The sequence below is a fragment of the Entamoeba dispar genome, genomic scaffold, assembly GCF_000209125.1.
Source record: "Entamoeba dispar SAW760 scf_1105229457779 genomic scaffold, whole genome shotgun sequence".
Classification (NCBI taxonomy): Eukaryota; Evosea; order Mastigamoebida; family Endamoebidae; genus Entamoeba; species Entamoeba dispar.
In genome coordinates this window covers 54,368-72,214 of record NW_001852863.1, presented here as the reverse complement: position 1 = coordinate 72,214, position 17,847 = coordinate 54,368, and the positions used below count along the sequence as shown (strand labels likewise).

Sequence of the window (17,847 nt, the reverse complement as noted above, 5' to 3'; positions counted from 1 at the left end):
AAAAGTTGTTGAATATTTTTAAATTGGGTTTTTAGATTAGAAAACTCCCTCTAATGACGTTCTACATGTTGGACAATCCATCTTATAATCTATCCATGATGCTAAACAATCAGTATGAAAAACATGTCCACAAGGTGTTACAACTATTTCAGGACATCCTGTCTCCATATGAGTGTTTTCTATTGGTGCCATACAAATAACACACTCTAAAGCACCTCTTATTTTAGCAATATCACTCCATCCATGATGGTAATTATACTCTTCATTTATACATAATTTTTGAATAAATTTTGGTATAAAACAACGAGCACCAAATCGTTTTTGAATAACAATCACAAGGACTTGTAGGAAAACAAGTGAAAAAAGAGTTATAACTAATATTCCATCAACTCTATAATTCATAAAGTTATAAGGAAAGGCAAACCAATAAAGTACTAAAACACATCGTGGAAATGTAGTAATAATAATATAATGTAATGAAATAACTTGAGAATTATTTGTAATAATATTCTGATAAATTTGAGGTATCCATAAGGAAAAACAAACTATGAGAAAATAATGTAATGAAAAAACTGATAATATAAATAAAATAAATAATGTAGCATATAACCTTAAATATAATAACATTGCAGAACGTTGTGAGACTGTTCCATATTGTGATTTCCATATTGTAAATATATATTTGACATCATATACAGAAAATATCATAAAATATAAGAATGATAATAAAATAGAAAACCTAAAAGCTAATGAAGATGGCGTAAATAATGAAGCAAGGTATACATGAACATGACACACAAACGCATCACTTGTTGCCATAAATACTATAGTGTTGTATGATGATCGTTTTAATGAACTTTCAGTTTTAGCATAATCCATTTGTTTAACAAATGCAAAGGCTTGAATAATTGCAAGAATAAGAACAAGCCCAAGATATGGTAAGGCACTATCCTCTAATTCTTTTTTATTAAGAGGACATAATGTGAAATGCATAATTTTATCATTCCAATTTAATGTACCATTGATAGTGATATTTTCTGAATTACGTTTTATGTCTTCTAAAGGAAGAATAACATTAAGAGAAGGTAAAGAGTCAATAAACTTTGTAATGTTATGTGTTACAATAGATCTTCGTATAATTCTTACAGGGGTAGGAGTAATAACTTTTGAAACTAAATACCCATGAGAAGAAGTTTGATTTTTCTTTATAAATAAAAATGAAGTAAATTCTAAAATGTCATCTTGACCATACTTACCATCAGTAATTTGAATATGACACTCGATAATACTACCCCCTTCTGTAATGTTTAAAACTCTTGGAGGAAATGCTTGTATTTTACCAGTAGTTTGTGTAAGAAAAGGAAAAGGAGAAGACATTGACCAATCTCCAGTTAAAGGAAATTCAATATGTTGTTCGTGTATACTAAAAGCTAATGACTGAATAAAAAATAAAATATAAATCCCTCTCATTTGTAATGAAATGAGTGATATGCTTGCTGTAAGATCTTTTCTTACTCTTTCTGAAAAATAAAAAAAAATCTATTTTTAAGAATTATTTACTGAAGAATAGACAAAGAACGTTCTGTACTTCTCATAACAATGTTGATAGGTAGAAATAGGTAAATGCGGAACTCATTCCCTTATTCACCAAATTTATACTTTTTTTTGAGTAATTGAGTGACGTGGTTTCATAAATAAGAACAAAAATCGGAGAATAAAAATGTTTAATGATAAATAAAAAGAAAAACAAAATAGTAAAAATTAAAAAAAAAATGGGATTGTAAACATGTTTCATAAAAAATGATAAAAAAACTAAGAATAACCTAATTGATTAATTCTTAATGGGAAATCAACAATGTAAGAATACTCAAGATGCTATTATTCCTAAAACAGACCCAAATGTCAAAGAAGCAAAAAAGAAAGGTTCTCATAGGAAATCAACTTCAATGCCTGAAGACCATATTATAAAACAAGCAAAAAAAGAAGAGTCTAAGTTTACTTCTAAGATACCAAATGTCAGTGAAAAAGAAATTGAAAAAAAGAAAGAAAAAGCTCAAGAAACAAAGACAATTCCTAAAATAATCATTAAATATACTAAAGAAGATGAAACTAAATGCAGACCATTAATTAGTGAAGTAAGTGATTCACAGTTAATAGCAGTAAATCACAACAAAAAGAAAAGATCAATGAGTGAGAGTAATAATCCAGAAATAAAAATGAAAAATGATTTTCAAAGTGAAGGTCTTTTTAATTTATCATTACTGATTAATGATGGTGGTGGTGATATAGACAAATTTAAGAAAGTAACAACACTAAAAATTCCACAAATATTATATAATTCAAAAACAGATAAACTTTGTGCAGAAACATTTAATAACGCTATTTGTGGTAAAGGTAATATTATGATTATTGTCATGACAGAAGACTCTGATATCTTTGGATGTTTCCAAAAAGAACCACTTCCTTTTTCAAATGAATATACTGTAAAAGCAGAAAGTACAGATGACTTCTTCTTATTTGGATATAATAATTATACAAATAATCCAATTTATAGAAAAGGAAATTGTATAAGAACAATAGACATCCATCCAAATTCTGATAAACGTTTTGTATTTACTTGTTTTTCTGCTTTCTGGGTTCTTTCAGATGGAATTGCATATATCCATCAAGGATTTAAACAAATTTATGATGTTTCTCCGAGTACTATAAATCCATTTACATCAAAGAATTTATTAAGCCCAATAAAGTTAGATTCTCTCTTAGTAGTATATTGGAAATGATTTAAATAGACTGTATTAGTAAAACAATTCAAAGAATTTGGTTTGTATTAATTTGAAATAATTTTATAATGAAGGTTTAAAAATACATCTTAATAAACAACAAGTAAATAAAAGATATAAGACTCTTTTTGGTATAATTATTTTTTCAGCACCAAAGCTTCTTGTTATTCTTATTATTTATTATTCATACATTTAAAAATAAATCAAGTGGATAAATATATATACTACTTAAACTTATCTTTCAAGTTTTATAAATCATTTTAATTCATTTTTAGTATCTAAATGATTCTTTTGTTATTTCTTAATTATTTAAATCTTTCATTTTTCTTTTCTTTTTATATACTTATTAAAACTTATTTTTCTTCATTATTTTAAATAAGCTTTTATTATTCTTTAATCATTATCATTTAAAGCTAATTTCTTAAAAATACATAATCTTTAAGTCTATTCAAGAGTTAATTAACTTACTTTAAATTTATTTTTCTAATCTAATAAATTCTCTATTTATAGAATATGAACATTATTTTGCTTTTTTATAAAACTTGATATCTTCTTGTTTATCATAAAATAATAAAAGTTATTGTTCTAGAATACTAGCTCATTAACTTATTATACTATTTTATTAAAACTATACTATGTTAAGTTAAATAAAAGAAAAAATCAACTTTGGTGGTATTAACCAATTAATATTTAATTAACATATTTAAATATAAAAAACTTTTTGTAGATTAAATATAACAAAAAGAAGAAAATGATGAGAGGTTTGTTCTTAAGATAAAAGTTAGGAGTATTAACTATGAATTAAAGTTAGAGTCTAAAGAATATCTAACAATAAATAGAAATCAGTACATTAATCGAAAATAAATTGTTTTATGAGAAAAAGATAAAGAATATTAAAAAAAATGATTTAAAAAGAAGATAATTCAATACAAAGTATGATTTAAGGTTCATAATAGTACTAACTAATATGAATAACCAAAAAATATTATATTTAAAAATAATTGATAATTCTAATATATTTATAATTATATTAACAAAGAAAGATATTCTTTTATTTAAAATTTATTAGTATAATATTTAAACTTTTCATACTGTATTTCTTATTGTATTTTTATATAACTCAAACAAAAAATAACTTATAAAGGTAAGATATAACATAAAAAGATATTAATGGGTTGAGTCTATTTTTATATGAATTTGTTAAAGAGGTATTTCTAAATATATAATTTACAAGATAAAATTATTCTATAAAATAAAATGAATAAACAGAATAAATAAAAAATCTAAAAAGAATTAAAAAAAAACTTTAAAAAAATTATTATTTGAGATGGGTTCAGGATTACTTATACAAAAATTTAAGAAATATCTTGAGCAGCACCAAGATGATATAAAGTCTATCAAACAATTTAAGACATGGTTTAATACAGAGCAGTGTATTGAAAGAGAAGAAGTAGAGAAAGTTGTAATGTCATTATACCAAACGATTTTATATAATTTGTCATTAAATGAATCTCCCTTTACATTTGAAGAACAAAAACTATGTGTAGAATATATTATTATGGAAGAGTTATATGAAAATATATTTGCTACAAAAGAAGAAATAGAAATAGATGCACGTCTAATCAAACAAATAATTCTTATGCAAAAAATACCAATATCTAAATATCAAGTTTCTCAAAAAATTATAAATGATCAAAATTGGAATAGATCAAAAGATTTATTAATAGAAATTAATAATTTCAAAACTCCAACTGAAAAAATAAATTCTATTAACAAATGTTTTAGAAATATTATTTATCATAATAACATTACTTTGCAAATGAGTTGTGATGAAATATTGGAAATATTAACATATCTTATTGTTCAATGTCAACCACCTATGTTATATTCTAATATCTCTTTTATAAGAAAATGCTGTTTTGATTTAACTTCTGAAAATGACTATTTTCTTACCCAACTAGAGATTTGTGTTCAATTAATTCTTCAATACACACCTGGTTTACCAAAAAAATATGACGAAAATGTAGAAAATAAAATCATTAATTCCCCTCCAATTTCATCCGCCTCATCTCAACTTACATTTTAACTTGTATCTTGTTTCTTCATTACTCAGCATTCATTTTTCTTTTCTTTTTTTAAAGTAATTCTATGTTTTTATTTTTCTTTTATTAAAGGTAATTAACCCTAATAATCATTCTTATAGATGCTTCATGTTAGATTGAAAAATGAATAAAATCTCTTTTAAACAACCCTGCACTGTTCAACCCTATATATTCAAAAAGAAAATCTTCATCTATTCAAGTAAAAACCAAGATGTCTAGCTCTGAAGAAAAGAATATTGAAAGTGAAGAAGTTAAAGAAGAAGTTGAAGAGGTTGAAAAGAAAGAAAAGAAGGAAAAGAAAGACAAAAAAGAAAAGAAGGAGAAGAAAGATAAAAAGGAGAAAAAAGAAAAGAAACATAAGAAAGACAAAAAAGACAAAAAAGAAAAGAAAGAACATAAGCACCATCATCACTCAAAAAAAGAAGAGGAACATGAAGAAGAAGAAAAGAAAGAGGAAGAAAAGAAAGATGAATCTAAAATGGAAGAAGAGCAGAGTGAAGAAGAAAAGAAAGATGAATCTAAAATGGAAGAAGAAAAAGAAGAAAATAATGAAGAAGAAAAAGAAGAAGAAAAAGAAGAAAATAATGAAGAAGAAGAAAAGAAAGATAATGAAACAAAAGAATTTATTCCAGTAGAAGACGTTAAATTAGTTAGTGTCTTTGTAAAGAATATCCCATATGGATGGGCAACTAATGATATGTACCAATATTTTGCCTCTAGTGGACCAGTTAAAACTCGTGTTATTACTAATAAAGAAACAGGCAAGTCAAGAGGATTTGGTTATCTTGATTTTGTTGATTTAGAAGCTGCTAAGAAATTCGTTCAAGAACATCAAGGTGAAGAGGTTGACGGTAGACCTCTCTTTTTGGACTTAGCTGATGGAAAGAAGGGAGGCGATAAAGATAATGATGGAGGAAAATTTGGTGCATTTGGATCAAGTAATAAAAGAGGAAAACAACACACATTCAAAGGTAAACAAGGAGGAGATAACGTTTGTTTCAATTGTGGTAAGCCAGGCCATATGAGTAGAGAATGTCCAGAACCAAGAAAAGATAATAGAAAAGGAGGATTTAAACGATCTTTTAATGAAAATAAGACTGAAACAAAGAATGATCCTAAACATATTAGATTTGATTAAATAAAGTCATTATGGATTGATACAATTTTAATTGTATTTTTGATTTTGTTAAATAACCATTGCTTTTATTTTGTTATAAAAGCAAAAGGATAATATAATTACTCTTCTTTTAATCATAATGATTTATTTTCTTTACCATAGACAATTTAAATGCAAAATATGTTGCTAAAATAAGAGGTACTAATAAAACTATCCAAAAAATTTTCCAATCGCTCTGTTGAACACCTGAAAATAGTACTTTAACTTGCATTAAGTCAGAACGAACCCCAAAAACATTATTTGATACTTTACCTAATTCGATTTTATCTAAAATTTCTTTTAATTGGTTTTTAGCTTTGTTATTTTCATCTACTACAATTCCATCAAACAGCTTTAATAATTCATCATCTTTTTTAACTTGAGCAATTTTATCTAAGGCATTTTTCATTGGTGCAATAGCCTTATAAATTTGATATAATCCATCTTGAATTCTTATTTGTTTTAATTCTTTCATTTGTTCTTGGTTTTGAATATTTTCTTTTTGTCCCTCTTGATCATCAATAATTTGTTGATGTTTTACTTCTTCTTGTTTTTTATCTTCTTCTATTATTGTTTGTTCTTTTATTTCTTTTACCTCTTTTTCTTCTTTATTTAAAGAGTTATTTACTTTTATGTTTTGTGTATCTTCTTTTTTACTCTCTTTAGTGTGATAATCATTTTCTTTTAAAGACTTATTGGATTCTTCTAATTTTTGAAGGTTTTGAATTCGTTCATTTTCACGATGTTTTTCTTTATTAAGATTATTTTGTTTTCTTTCTTTAATTCTGTTACTTGCTTTCTCTGCTTTTGTTTCTGGAGTACTATTTATTTGTTCATTTTCTGAAATATTTTTTAAACGTACTTCTTTTTTTTCTTTACTACCAATTTCATAGTATTGTAAAGATTGAACTCTATAACTAGTTGAATCACTTCCTCCATTAGTAGCAGATATTCCCATATAAAATGGAGGGATATCAATATCTTCAATAATAACACAGTCCATATTTATATGATTGACCATAATTTCAATAATAAGTTTTCTTTCGTTCACTAAGTATTTTATTCTCAAAACAGATCCATCTTTATCTTTTTGTATATTAGCAGCGGTACATTGATAATACATTTCTGGTTTATATTTTAATATATCAACTCCATCATTTTTTAGTACTGATATCATAGGTATATCAACATCTTCAAAATTGATAAATATTCCAATTCCTTTGTAGATGTTGTATGCTCCAAATAAATCTCCTTCTTTTAACTTTTCTTCAGTTAACCATACTCCCATCCCTCCACCACATTTTTCTTTACAAATAACATTAAATTTTAATTGTAACTCAAAACTTGGTAAATCTACTTTATGTTTCCCATTCATTCTTGAGCTTCTTCCAATACCATTTGGAGTAATTTGTACATAATTCTCAAATACCATAATTGGCCCTTTCATGTCATAATTTCTAACAACATTTTCTGGTTCAATTGGTTCTCTAAAAGATAGGACATCCACAACCATTTTAGATGAACAGAGAATAGCAAGTAATAATATTAAAATAATCATTCTGTTTTTTACTCTTTTTAGTTCTTCCTTTGTTTTTATTTAAAAAATTTAAATTAAAAAATTTATTTGTTATCGAAATTGTGTTATTACTAAAAAATTGTTTTATATTATTTTTACCCTTATTTTTAACCCTTTATTTTTGTTAGTTCATTACGAACTAACAAAGTAAATGCTTGTTAACTTAAATGTACAACTTCTATTGTATAGTTTATACAGACAAGCCACAAGAAGTGATTATAAATTTGTTGAATTATATTTATGTATAGTACAGTTAATTTATAAATCATATAATTTAATTAATATATATCAGTTATTAAATTGATTTGTTTGAGTCTTATTTTTCTGTTTAGAATAAAATAAAACCATCAAATATCCCTTTTTAAAAACCTCAAAAGAGAAAAATAGTAAAAAACAAAACCCTCCTGTTTATTTTTCATAAAAATTTTAACAGTCAAAAACTAACAAATTAAATGAAATCCAACGTTATTAGAGGGCGTAAAGGTCCTGCTAAGTATGGAAGAAATTCTGTTCAATTTGTTGCATGCATTAATGAAATTGTTCAAGTGATGATTGACTTATATGAAAAAGGTGAAGAAATTAATTTAAATAAATTAAAGTCTCAAATGGCTCAAAAACATAATTTACATACAGCACCTAAACAAGTTGATATTATCGCCGCTATTCCTGATTCTCATCGTCCATTTCTTCTTCCTATTGTTAAATCAAAACCAGTTCGTACTGCTTCAGGTATTGTTGCTATTGCTGTAATGTGTAAACCACATCGTTGTCCAAACATTAGAACTAACGGTGATTCATGTGTTTATTGTCCCGGTGGTTGTGATTCTGATTTTGAATATTCTACACAATCTTATACTGGTTATGAACCAACTTCTATGCGTGCTGTTCGTGCAAGATATAATCCATATATTCAGTCAAGATCAAGAGTAGAGCAACTTCAAAAACTTGGTCATAGTGTTGAAAAAGTTGAGTATATTATTATGGGAGGTACATTCCTTTCTATGGATAAACATTATAGAGACTCTTTTATTCTTGGGTTATTTGATGCATTATCAGGACATGTCTCATCTACTGTTGAAGAGGCAGTACATTATGGAGAAAATTCTAAAGTAAAATGTGTTGCTTTAACTATTGAAACACGGCCTGATTGTTGTTCAGAGGATCATATAAGAGAAATGTTTAGATATGGAACAACTCGTTTAGAAATTGGATTACAATCAATTTTTGAAGATATTTGTAAAGAATGTAATAGAGGACATACTGTTCGAGATTGTATTGGATGTTATAAGAGATTAAAAGATGCAGGATATAAGATTGTTACTCATATGATGCCAAATCTTCCAGGTGTACCACCTGAAAGAGATGTTTTTACATATAGTGAAATGTTTAGTGATGGGGCATATCAATGTGATGGATTAAAGTTATATCCATGTCTTGTTATTCGTGGAACTCGTTTATATGAAATGTGGAGAAAAGGACATTATCATTCATATACATCTGAAGAAACTATTGATGTCCTTTCACGTATTCTTGCATTAATTCCACCTTGGGTAAGAGTGCATCGTATTCAAAGAGATATTCCAATTCCATTAGTTTCTGCTGGTGCTGATAAAGGTAATTTAAGAGAATACGTTCAACGTCAAATGGATGCTAATAATTGGCCATGTAGAGATACTAGAACTAGAGAAGTTGGTATTGCTGCTCTACAAGGTAAACCAGGAAAGAAAATTAAATGTGTAAAAGATATTGAATTGATAAGAAGAGATTATGTTGGTTCTGATGGATGGGAAACATTCTTATCATATGAAGACCCAGAAAATGATTTATTAATTGGATTGTTAAGACTTAGACTTCCAACTGATGAAAAGTTTATGCCAGAACTTAAAGGAAAAACATCAATCATAAGAGAATTACATGTTTATGGTACTTCTATTCCAGTTAATACTAAGAATTTAAATCAGTTCCAACATATGGGTTATGGTGCTTTACTTATTCAAGAAGCTGAAAGAATTGCTAGAGAAGAGCATGGAAGTGATAAAATTGTTATTATTTCTGGTGTTGGAGTACGGCACTATTATAGAAAATTTGGTTATACTTTAGATGGTCCATACATGGCCAAATCATTAAATGAAGATCATCCACAATTACAAGATATCAGAAGATTTAATGATTATGAAAATTAATTGAAAATGGTTTTTTTATTTTTGCTCTGAAATAGAAACAGAGTATTATGTATCTTAAATTTAATTTTAGATACAATTTTATATTCAAATTCATTTTGATTATTAAAAGATTTTTTATTCAAGTAATGTTCGTGTTTTTTTGTTTATAAAATATTTAAATTTTCTTTGTTTAATTAAGAAAAGAGTTACTTTAGATTTAATTAATTATTATATTAAAAAGAAAAATAAATAAGATTTTAGAAATAACTAACGATTTAAAATTATTCTTTTTAAATAAAACTCTTAAATAAAACTCTGTTGAGGGAAGTTATATAACCTCTTTATACAATGAAATTTTAAGCTAACATAAACTACGTACCTAATAACAATAAATTTTTTATGGTAGTTCTTATTTTTCTAACTAATGAGAGTAAAAACATAAAAACCAAAGAAGTGAAATAAAATCATATTAGTCCTAGAATAAACCTTATCTTAATTTATAACATATGAATAAAATAAGTGTTGTTATTAGCTTAAAAATAAATATTTCAAAATAGAATCTAGAATTATTAAATTAACATAAGATGAATTATTTAATTATTCTATATTCTAAAATAGATAGATTCTTGTTCTCTAGAAATGTTCTGAGTAACCTCAAGTTTCAAAAATCAACATTATCTTCTTTAGTATATCAATCAAAACTTATTCATAGTGATATTGAAATTAATTTCAATAGAACAACTTTTAAATATAAAGAAATTGAAGTAGTTATGAAATATATTTTAGATTATCCTTTAGTAATATACGAACTCACTAAATTATAAATATTTGAAATAGTAGTTATATTAATCAAATATCAAATTTCTCTATTAGATATTTTTTAAATATTTACAAATAGAAGAAAAATAATAAATAAACGTTATTTATGAAAACATTCTTTAAAAACATTAATAATAATGTTGGTTAATGCTATCATTAAATGACAAATCTCTAATGAGGAAAAGGTGTTAATCAAAAAAGCACCTTTTGAACTGATTAGAGAAGATCTATAGAATTTTAGAACATCTAAGGTTATTTCACAAATTACTGAACAGTGAAAAGAAAGTAAAACCTATTGAAAAAAAACAACCTTATTAGTTCTTTTAACACAAGAAAAAATATGAGCCATTACCTTTATTACTAATAAATTCACCTTTAAATAAATTAGAGGTTACAACCTCTTAGCAATAAGTAATGAATAATAATTTTGATAACAAAAGAAAGACGTATTGAAGAAAATTAAGACTATTATTTCCAAACATAAGAAGATTAACAAGTAATGGACTCCTAAATATCTCTTATCACGAAACCAAAATAAGGAAGAAGAAAAACAATCACAAGAGGAACAATAAGTAAATAATAAAAAAATAAAAAGTGAACAACCTAGAAGAAAAATAACTTCTTATGACCAAGACTATCGCTACAAGTAAAGAGATCACTTCATATAAAAAGGCATTAGACAATTAAATAGTTTTATAAAAAGTTGAAAATATGATAATTTAATTAAAGAAGATAAAGTAATATTACCTTAGTGCTTAGAGTTAAGACCGGAACAAAATAAAGTTATAAAAAAAAGAAAGTAAAAGTGCTTGAGCTGAAAAAGAATAACCCAGAGCAATTATTATTAGAAAATGTAGAACGAAAAAAATAACTGAATCTTAAATGAAGTTATTTCTCTTAATAAGTTTAAAACTCAAAAAGTAAAGAAGTAATAACCACAAAACCACTATTGCTTCCTTCTCCTAAACTAGTATTCATTACAAACAAATACAAAAAGTAGTTGAGAATAACGATAAGAGAATTATTTTACTTCAATCATATTTAAGAGGATTCTTGATCAGAAATAAATATAAAACGACATTACTTATTAAAAGAAAGAAAATGTTTAAAGAATTAACTGAAACAGAAGAGAAGTTATACTAAAATTTACAACTTATCAATAACTATTTTATAAATACTCTAAGTGAACTTGCTAATAAGGGATTAATTTAGAAAGAATTAATAAATGAATATTTTTAATAAACTTTATGATAAAATTTATATTAATTCAATGAGAATCAGCTTTGTTTAAGAAAAGGGTTAGATAAATATAACTCAGATAAAGTAATTTCTAATGTTTTAGAATGGTGTTATATATTTGCATCATCAATATTAAAATTTACTATTAATTATAGCGTTGGACTAATGTATGGGGAACAAATTAAAACAATAAAATGTATAAAAGATCTAGTCAATACAAACAAAGACTTAACAGAGTCAGGTCATCAAGAATTAGAAAAATTATTAATTCAACCAGTTCAAAGAGCAATGAGACTATCCTATTTTAATATTAGCATTAAAAAAATACTCTAATTAAGAATCCAGGCTATAACCTTTTAAAAGGAATATATCACAAATGTTATGAATTTTCATTATTAATTAATAAATTATATCAATCTTAGAGATAAATTATAACATAAATTACAAAAATCTGATATAATAAAATGTTTTATTTGTAATAAATTATTATTAATAAATGTAAATAGAAACAAATATAAAAAGAAGTATACTCTTCCTATTTGTAATAATATTCTTTTATGTTCTTTAAAAATTGGAACTATCAATACAATTTATTGAACACACAATTAATTAAAATGTAATTTGTTCTTTTAATAAACACCAACTACTTATTAAAGATAATAAATAAATAAAACACTAGATGTTCTTCGCTCAAATGATAAACAACCAAAACAATGTTCTAATATTATAAACAAAATTGTTAAAAATAAATGTATATATTAGAAGATGTTAAATTAAATCTCTCTTTCAGAGCGAAAGACAATAATTTTATTTTAAATTATGTTTAGACACAAAAACACTTTGTTCCATTTTTGTTAGTTTTTAAACCTTTTAATGTAAAATGAAACATATTTGAAAACATAAATTTAATTGATTTAATAAATCTACTTTTGATATTTATATAATTAGAGAACCATTGATTTGATTTTAATTTCTTTCTTTTGGAAAAAATAAAATAATTTTATTAGATGATTAAATGAATTAATAATTTCTTCTAAATATAACTTTTTAATAAATTCCATTTATTGATATAAGATTCACAAAAATAAATACTTTATTGGGTCTAAAAATTTCTATTAAAAGAAAATGAAAGTAATAAACCCCTAAAAAAGAAAATATACGAAAAATAGGAAAAATAAAGAATAAAATAGTTTTGTTTTTGTAAAAAAAACAACAAAATTATGATTTGTTTTTAAAATGAAAATAATAAAAGTTTCTTCTTTTTTAGATCCTATTCATTATGCAATCTAAGTCACCTAAAGTCACCAATGAAAGTCATTGGAAAAGAAAAGGAAAAGAAAATGACTCAAGTTTACAAAGTTTCTATATTGGGGTATTGAATAAGTTTTATGATATTCGAATTGAAAAACCCAAACTAAATAAGATGAAGGAATATCCATTTTTTAGAATTATATCAATTACTACAGAAAATGATGAAATTCCATTAGCTGAATATATAGATAATAGATGTAATGAAATATATGATTCAGATCTTTTAAATGGTATTCAAATATCTAGTGTAGAAAGAAGGTTTGAAAAGAATTTAATAAAAGAAACATTAAATATTTTATTAGATGCAATTGAAATGAAAAATTATTTAGTCCACTCAAGTAAAGGAAAGACTCATGTAGATAAAAACATATTTTATATTAAAGATTTCTTTCATACTAAACAGATTCTTGATAAAGGACAAGAAATTAATTCGTTTATATGTTCTCTTTTTAATAATGACGATGATATTCTCTTGAGTAGAAACGACTTTACAATTCAACAAATTCTTGGTTTTTAGTTAATCGCTGTATTTTGTTATTTCAAATTTTGTTTTATATTTCTTTTTTTATTTTTTAAATAAATAATAAATTTGTTATTATTATATTTTTATTATACTCTTTTTACATTCACTAATTTAATTTCAAATGAATAATTGGTTTAGTTTTATTCAAAAAAATTATTATTTTAATTTATTTGATTGACTTAAAAAAGTTTCTATGGTATATAATACCAGCACTAACTTAAACAAATACACATTCCTTTTTTAATAACAAATTCTTAAATGATTAAAGAAAAAAACAATAGAATTGTGCAATGATATATCGTATTAAAGATGAAGTAAATAATTTTATTAATTTAATATCCTATTAGAACCATTGACAAGCACTTCAAAATTATAAAACAAACGTTTTTTTATAAATTAAAATGAATTAGTTGTGACAATTCTTTCAACAATTTTTCGTTTGTTTCATTCTTTTCTAAAACATATCCTTTCATTATTTTAGTTTGTATTTCTTTAATTATTTTTTCTAAAGCTTGTTGAGTTTGTTCTTGTTCTTTTTCTTGAATTACTTTATTTAAAGAGAATAATTTAGAACGAGGACTTTCTTCATTCTTTTCAATTTGACTTTTTTTTTCTTGTACTTTTGTTTTTTCTTCATAACCATTGTTAAAAGTATTAGTTGACTTGACATTAATAGTTTTATTACTTTGTTCTTGCGTAAACTGTTTTGGTAAATCGTTTTGGTTTTCTATGGTTGGTGTTTGCTTAGATGTCCTGAGAGTTATTTTTCCTTCTAACTTTTCTTCTCCATCAGAAAAAGCTTCTCTGATCAATCTCTCTGCCTCTTTTTTTCTTTCTAGTTCGTTCTCATCACATTCCTCCATCTTTTCATTTCTTTCTTCAATTCTCCCTTCAACAAAACCATTTCCTGTTTCGTCTTCATCTGTAAATATCCCAAATCCATCTCCTCCAAAATGTTGAATAACAAAGGCACTTGGTTTTGAGTTACATACTTTTTCAAGGACATTCTTAAATTCTTGAAAACTTTCTTCCTTTTTACCTAATGATAATTCAGCCACTTTAATGATATTTTCAGGGTTAGTTGTTGGATTCATTTTACTTAAAACATTTCCTACTTTTGTTCCTGATTGTGGATCTATTAAAGAAACATCTCGAAAAAATTTACTTATTAAAGGTATCTTTCCAAGTTGTGGTAAGTCAAGACTTCGTATCATTTGTTTAAAACTTCCGATAGTAGAACGAGGGAGTATCACTGATAGTGCATAAAAGAAGTCATTAAATGTTTGTATTTCTTTTTTGTCATAACATTCAATCACTTTTTGAAAGTGTTTTTGAACAGTATTTGTGTTAAAATTTTCATCAATTTGTCTTCCAAATAATTGTATTGGAGTAAACATTTTACGTTCGTCTATCATAAAAAATGTCAATAGAAACTTAAAATTACTTTTTTAAAAAAAGATTATGGGTTTATTTCTCTTCTATACACTCTTAATTTTTATCTTAATCTATTAATCAAATATTTGACAAATCATTATTTCATATTATAAACAAAGTATCAGCAATCCAGTGATTGTGTTAATTTTGTTATAATAATAATAACGATTTATTATACTTATTTGAATATTCTTCTTTAGATTACTTTGAATATTATTCTTGATATTATCATATTTAAGTTATTTCTTATAATTTATTACACATATATGTTGTTATAACAACAATTGAACTATAAAATGATGATACATGATTTAGATTATGTAAATAGAAATGTGGTTATGATTTCATTTTATCAACAAATATCTATTTCATCATCTAAATGTTGATAAGATAAGAATTATTAATATATATATTAAACTAAGTTCTTCTTTATTGCAATTAATAAATACATCTTTATTTAAAATAGTTAAATATTCTTTTTAATCATAAAATAAATAACATCAAAATAAACATTAGAACATCACAATAATCTATTGGTTTATTAAATAAATAAATATGAATAGTAGTTTTTGAGTGTTTATATAAGTTATAAATGTTCTCTAATAGTACAATAAAATAAAATTCTTTTTTCTGTTCATTTGTTCTCATTCATCTAAGTATTGAATCCACTCATTTTAATATACTAAACATCAAATCCCAATGAATATTATTTTTTAGTTTAAAATGAGAATATTAATATACAAAAATAATAAAGAAATAAACTATAATATGAAAAAGATACATTACAATAACTATTTTATAATCAAAAATTTGTTTATTTTATTTAACAATATTCTTGAATAAGAGAACATTATTCTTCAATTTCATACAAATTGTTTATTTATTAATTTTTGAGTGATTTAACAAAATAAAATTATAAAAAAAGAAAGTAGAATTAATCTTTATCTTCTTTGTAGCCAATAACCATCTCTTGATCACCAAATACTTGGACAATACATATAAGAGATTTATCATTAAATTCATGTTCAATTTGTTTTCCAAGTTCATTTTTAGGAAGTTTAATATCATTTCTTAATGACCCATCTTCATTAAGAAGACTCAAATAACCATCATCAATATCTTGAAGAGGATATTCTACTCTTTTTATTACTGGAACATCAATGTTAGAATGAGCAGGACAACAATCAGTGTACTTTTTCCCAGTGAAAACATCAATTCCAGTTAATGTTACTTTTGCATGTCCATGTTTTCCATCCTTAGTTTTATTAAATTCAGTGATTTTACATGGGAATTTTTCAATCACAACAAACCCACCAAGTTTCAATGAACCAGCTTTAGTTGGGATAGTGTGAATAGTATGATTATTCATTTGATAATCTTCATTGTATTCCATTGCTTCCATTCTTCTTAATGATTATCCAGTATTTCTCAATCTTTAAATAATGATGTCAAACATGAAAAAAAAAGAATAAGAAAGAGATGAAAATGATTAGATTTTCTGTTCATTGATTTATTATTTTGATTCTAACTTTCATACTATTTCAATTTTGGTACAAACATGATTGTCCACTTCATCCCCTCAACTGACATTCTTTTTCCTTCTTATTGAGATCAAATTGACCAATCAAATAATGATGAGGGTATTTTATTAATATCCTCCCTCAACTATTTTTTTAAATAACTCTATTAATAAATTTTGAAGTTTGACTTTTTAAAAACAAGGAATGATAAGACTTCATATAATCAGTCATTTGAAATATAAAATGACAAATGAATTAGTAAAAGAATAAACAAGTCTTTTCTCTATTAAAATAAATAAAGAAATTAAAATAACTTTCATTCTTATTTTAAAAACAATCTTTTAAATTTATTTTAAGAATCCTGAATTTATTTGAAACAAACTATTTTTAAAAATTATAAAAATGTTCTTTTTTTAGATTATTAAAAAACAAAAACTAATTATATTTTTATAAATTTGTAATATATAACAAAATAATTAATTTTGATTAATGAGTTTTTCCAGTTCTCCATTTTTGTTTAACTCAACCAATGCATCAAAATACTGTAATGCAACTCTGTCATCCCATCCAGCTGATCCCTTTTTATTTCCAACCCATCCCAAATGACCACCTGTTTGAGTGAAAATAGAGATTGTGTTTGATGATGCATGAATAGCATTAGATATTCTTGATCTACTTCCTTTACTTGATATTGCAATAGGATCATCTTGTGAATTGAATGTGAGGAAAGGAACTTTAGAATGTGCTAATAAAGAATACCAAAGTTCTATATCATAATAATATGTTTCATAACTCCCATATTTAAATATTTTAGAATTAAAGTTTTTGTCAAATCCTAAGATGTTCTTTCTTGTAGCTTGTTTATATAATACTTGAAGATCAACATTAATTACTTTATTCTTTACTGCACCCATTAATAACTCTACATTCTTTACAATAATACGTTGAAGTGATTTAAAAAAGTTCTCCATAAACAGTTGTGGAACTAAATCAGAAATTATCAAAGAGTCCCATGTTGGGGATACAGCAATGCACCCTAAATAATTTACTTCTTTGATAAACTCATTTGTTAATCTACAAACCACCTGTGTTAGAATCATTCCTCCAAGACTATATCCAATAGTCATAATGGGAGCTTTAGGGTATTGGGTATGAATTATTTTAAACGAAGTAATTGAGTCGTCCAAATTTGTAGACGAATATGCTCGAGGAGTTTTAATTAATG

At 24.7% G+C, this 17,847-nt stretch overlaps 10 protein-coding genes across 10 annotated transcripts in view, besides 31 other annotated features; 5 read left to right on the top strand and 5 right to left on the bottom strand.

Moving 5' to 3' along the window:
• Positions 1-36: 36 nt before the first annotated feature.
• Positions 37-1,377, bottom strand: EDI_113280 (uncharacterized protein; the record flags this gene model as incomplete). Its single annotated transcript, XM_001733744.1, has 1 exon — positions 37-1,377. One exon carries the CDS (start codon positions 1,375-1,377, stop codon positions 37-39), a length of 1,341 nt encoding a protein of 446 aa, XP_001733796.1.
• Positions 576-598: a sequence feature (AT_rich).
• A 63-nt stretch (positions 1,378-1,440) lies between the features above and the next one.
• Positions 1,441-1,461: a sequence feature (AT_rich).
• Positions 1,462-1,523: 62 nt separating this feature from the next.
• Positions 1,524-1,559: a sequence feature (AT_rich).
• A 133-nt stretch (positions 1,560-1,692) lies between these two features.
• Positions 1,693-1,822: a microsatellite.
• Positions 1,823-1,841: 19 nt separating this feature from the next.
• Positions 1,842-2,780, top strand: EDI_113270 (uncharacterized protein; the record flags this gene model as incomplete). Its single annotated transcript, XM_001733743.1, has 1 exon — positions 1,842-2,780. The coding sequence occupies one exon, from the start codon at positions 1,842-1,844 to the stop codon at positions 2,778-2,780; it is 939 nt and encodes a 312-aa protein (XP_001733795.1).
• A 301-nt stretch (positions 2,781-3,081) lies between these two features.
• Positions 3,082-3,159: a sequence feature (AT_rich).
• Positions 3,160-3,461: 302 nt separating this feature from the next.
• Positions 3,462-3,497: a sequence feature (AT_rich).
• A 260-nt stretch (positions 3,498-3,757) lies between these two features.
• Positions 3,758-3,862: a sequence feature (AT_rich).
• A 133-nt stretch (positions 3,863-3,995) lies between these two features.
• Positions 3,996-4,104: a sequence feature (AT_rich).
• A 3-nt stretch (positions 4,105-4,107) lies between these two features.
• EDI_113260 (uncharacterized protein) lies at positions 4,108-4,866 on the top strand (the record flags this gene model as incomplete). Its single annotated transcript, XM_001733742.1, has 1 exon — positions 4,108-4,866. One exon carries the CDS (start codon positions 4,108-4,110, stop codon positions 4,864-4,866), a length of 759 nt encoding a protein of 252 aa, XP_001733794.1.
• A 227-nt stretch (positions 4,867-5,093) lies between these two features.
• EDI_113250 (uncharacterized protein) lies at positions 5,094-6,020 on the top strand (the record flags this gene model as incomplete). The annotated part of the gene is made up of 1 exon (XM_001733741.1): positions 5,094-6,020. One exon carries the CDS (start codon positions 5,094-5,096, stop codon positions 6,018-6,020), a length of 927 nt encoding a protein of 308 aa, XP_001733793.1.
• Positions 5,159-5,276: a microsatellite.
• Positions 5,299-5,485: a microsatellite.
• Positions 6,021-6,129: 109 nt separating the features above from the next.
• Positions 6,130-7,596, bottom strand: EDI_113240 (vesicular mannose-binding lectin, putative; the record flags this gene model as incomplete). Its single annotated transcript, XM_001733740.1, has 1 exon — positions 6,130-7,596. One exon carries the CDS (start codon positions 7,594-7,596, stop codon positions 6,130-6,132), a length of 1,467 nt encoding a protein of 488 aa, XP_001733792.1.
• Positions 6,574-6,647: a microsatellite.
• Positions 7,597-7,628: 32 nt separating the features above from the next.
• Positions 7,629-7,664: a sequence feature (AT_rich).
• Positions 7,665-7,867: 203 nt separating this feature from the next.
• Positions 7,868-7,903: a sequence feature (AT_rich).
• A 163-nt stretch (positions 7,904-8,066) lies between these two features.
• Positions 8,067-9,797, top strand: EDI_113230 (uncharacterized protein; the record flags this gene model as incomplete). Its single annotated transcript, XM_001733739.1, has 1 exon — positions 8,067-9,797. One exon carries the CDS (start codon positions 8,067-8,069, stop codon positions 9,795-9,797), a length of 1,731 nt encoding a protein of 576 aa, XP_001733791.1.
• Positions 8,191-8,212: a sequence feature (AT_rich).
• Positions 9,798-9,851: 54 nt separating the features above from the next.
• Positions 9,852-9,916: a sequence feature (AT_rich).
• A 15-nt stretch (positions 9,917-9,931) lies between these two features.
• Positions 9,932-10,076: a sequence feature (AT_rich).
• A 233-nt stretch (positions 10,077-10,309) lies between these two features.
• Positions 10,310-10,393: a sequence feature (AT_rich).
• A 197-nt stretch (positions 10,394-10,590) lies between these two features.
• Positions 10,591-10,693: a sequence feature (AT_rich).
• A 475-nt stretch (positions 10,694-11,168) lies between these two features.
• Positions 11,169-11,189: a sequence feature (AT_rich).
• Positions 11,190-11,811: 622 nt separating this feature from the next.
• Positions 11,812-11,863: a sequence feature (AT_rich).
• A 362-nt stretch (positions 11,864-12,225) lies between these two features.
• Positions 12,226-12,355: a sequence feature (AT_rich).
• A 198-nt stretch (positions 12,356-12,553) lies between these two features.
• Positions 12,554-12,595: a sequence feature (AT_rich).
• A 39-nt stretch (positions 12,596-12,634) lies between these two features.
• Positions 12,635-12,655: a sequence feature (AT_rich).
• Positions 12,656-12,818: 163 nt separating this feature from the next.
• Positions 12,819-12,891: a sequence feature (AT_rich).
• Positions 12,892-13,113: 222 nt separating this feature from the next.
• On the top strand, positions 13,114-13,662 carry EDI_113220 (uncharacterized protein; the record flags this gene model as incomplete). The annotated part of the gene is made up of 1 exon (XM_001733738.1): positions 13,114-13,662. The coding sequence occupies one exon, from the start codon at positions 13,114-13,116 to the stop codon at positions 13,660-13,662; it is 549 nt and encodes a 182-aa protein (XP_001733790.1).
• Positions 13,663-13,686: 24 nt separating this feature from the next.
• Positions 13,687-13,840: a sequence feature (AT_rich).
• Positions 13,841-13,983: 143 nt separating this feature from the next.
• Positions 13,984-14,007: a sequence feature (AT_rich).
• Positions 14,008-14,057: 50 nt separating this feature from the next.
• Positions 14,058-15,083, bottom strand: EDI_113210 (uncharacterized protein; the record flags this gene model as incomplete). Its single annotated transcript, XM_001733737.1, has 1 exon — positions 14,058-15,083. The coding sequence occupies one exon, from the start codon at positions 15,081-15,083 to the stop codon at positions 14,058-14,060; it is 1,026 nt and encodes a 341-aa protein (XP_001733789.1).
• Positions 15,084-15,497: 414 nt separating this feature from the next.
• Positions 15,498-15,519: a sequence feature (AT_rich).
• A 19-nt stretch (positions 15,520-15,538) lies between these two features.
• Positions 15,539-15,600: a sequence feature (AT_rich).
• Positions 15,601-15,804: 204 nt separating this feature from the next.
• Positions 15,805-15,929: a sequence feature (AT_rich).
• Positions 15,930-15,977: 48 nt separating this feature from the next.
• Positions 15,978-16,026: a sequence feature (AT_rich).
• Positions 16,027-16,036: 10 nt separating this feature from the next.
• On the bottom strand, positions 16,037-16,504 carry EDI_113200 (eukaryotic translation initiation factor 5A, putative; the record flags this gene model as incomplete). The annotated part of the gene is made up of 1 exon (XM_001733736.1): positions 16,037-16,504. One exon carries the CDS (start codon positions 16,502-16,504, stop codon positions 16,037-16,039), a length of 468 nt encoding a protein of 155 aa, XP_001733788.1.
• A 402-nt stretch (positions 16,505-16,906) lies between these two features.
• Positions 16,907-17,106: a sequence feature (AT_rich).
• EDI_113190 (abhydrolase domain-containing protein, putative) overlaps positions 17,099-17,847 on the bottom strand; it is a gene marked incomplete at both ends in the record, with an annotated part of 858 nt that continues 109 nt past the window's right edge. The window contains one exon of the mRNA XM_001733176.1: positions 17,099-17,847. This exon is cut by the window's right edge and continues 109 nt beyond it. Within this exon, the coding sequence (XP_001733228.1) occupies positions 17,099-17,847 (749 nt within the window).